We start from the raw sequence: 1587 nt of genomic DNA, 5'->3' as shown, positions 1-1587 counted from the left end.
GCAGCACATGTGCTGTCAAACTGATGAAGATGCTTTCTTAATTTGATGGTGCTTTTTCCTATTTGCTTGTGTTTTCTATTTGCTTTCTCGGCCACCGTACTGCCGGCTTATTAATCATAACACTTTACAGGCGTGGTGTGGACAAAAACGTGGTGTGCCTTCTGCGGAACTGGACTGAAGGGAACACCATGGTGAAGGTGTGGCGACAAATCCAGGAGAATCACTTTGATGAGTATCTCCACAGAAAAGACCTGTACACCACACTCCTCATGACTATTACAAAGCCTGGGGGGATCGTGTCAGCCTTAGGACACAAGTTTGAGGCTCCACCTCCTCCAAGAGAGCTGCCCTCTGCTCGTCTTCTTCGTCGTGCCTCCCTGCTGGCAGAGGCCAACAACGTACAGGACTACAGGAACCAGATTCTCTCCACTTTTGGCACAGTGCTAAAAATGGGCTCCACTAAAAAGGTACGTACAAAACGGCGTAATGCATGCCCGATAAATACCATTTATCTTTATATTTTATGTTATTTCAGACCTGTATGACTTTGTTTTTATCAGCTGAACACAAAAGAACTGCATAGAGTGTATTAGTAGCAAATCTCAGTCTGGAAATATCCGAGTCTCAGACTTGTTCCATTTTGCAGGTGGTGAAGAAGCTGTCTGGGGAGGGTAAAGGCTCAGATGAGTGGTTTACCAGTATAGGCAATGAGAATTCCCATATTGTCTCGTTTGTTCTCACGTGTGAGGAGTCCATCGAGTGCCTGGAGCCCATGTGCCGTGGAGTAATGGACAGGTTCCAGCAGGCCAATCAACCTGTGCCTACAATCCTGTACGTTGACCGTGGGTGTTGCCGTGCACAAGGCCGAGCTGCCATGGAGACCTTGTTCCTAGATTGGGTAGATAATGGTATGGTCGTGTGTCTGGACATATTTCATTGGATCCATCGTTTTGATGCGGCCATTTGCACTGACAGCCATTCTAAGTATGCGGTGTTCAAGTCTGCCCTAGCAGGAGCGGTGCTGGCATACAATCGCACTGACTTAGAGCTGCTCATCAAAGCCGTCAAAGCAAAGGACCCAGGAACTTTTAACTCTGTCACTGATGAAGATATGGTGCGACTCTATGTGTCAAAAGAACAACTGAAGCACCACGTCCGCAGAGTTACACTTGGGGCTCAGGAGACCTTCCGGCTAGTCCAGATAGCCATCGATGAACTCAAAGGTCCTGCTGGGCTAGACGAAAGCGGAGTCAGCCTCTTCAAGTCACCAGGTATATAATGTGATGTAAACATAGAAAATGTTATGCACTGCCGTTCAAAAGTTTGGAATCCGTAAGATTTTTAATGTTTTTTAATGGAGTTAGATTATATTAAAATAGAAAACTGTTATTTTAAATTGCAATAATATTTTACAAAATAATTATTTTTCTATATTTTTGATCAAATAGATACAACCTTGATGTGCATAAGAAACTTTAAAAAACATTAAAGATCTTACTGATCCCAAACTTTTGAAGGCAGTGTATATATATTAGGGCTGCCCGATTATGACAAAAATCATAATTGTCGATTATTCCCTTGAAATTA

General features: G+C 43.5%; 1 protein-coding gene across 1 annotated transcript; it reads left to right on the top strand.

The window, feature by feature from the left end:
* Positions 1 to 130: 130 nt before the first annotated feature.
* Positions 131 to 1279, top strand: LOC107683045 (uncharacterized; the record flags this gene model as incomplete). The annotated part of the gene is made up of 2 exons (XM_016479138.1): positions 131 to 467; positions 647 to 1279. Coding segments are annotated over 2 exons (970 nt in total), but the record flags the coding sequence as incomplete, so codon positions are not given.
* Between the last annotated feature and the right edge of the window lie 308 nt (positions 1280 to 1587).

Source organism: Sinocyclocheilus anshuiensis, unplaced genomic scaffold (assembly GCF_001515605.1).
Source record: "Sinocyclocheilus anshuiensis isolate Anshui unplaced genomic scaffold, SAMN03320099.WGS_v1.1 C32849098, whole genome shotgun sequence".
Taxonomy (NCBI): Eukaryota; Metazoa; Chordata; class Actinopteri; order Cypriniformes; family Cyprinidae; genus Sinocyclocheilus; species Sinocyclocheilus anshuiensis.
Note: the sequence above shows the minus strand (reverse complement) of the source record. Positions and strands in the feature narration are given on the sequence as shown.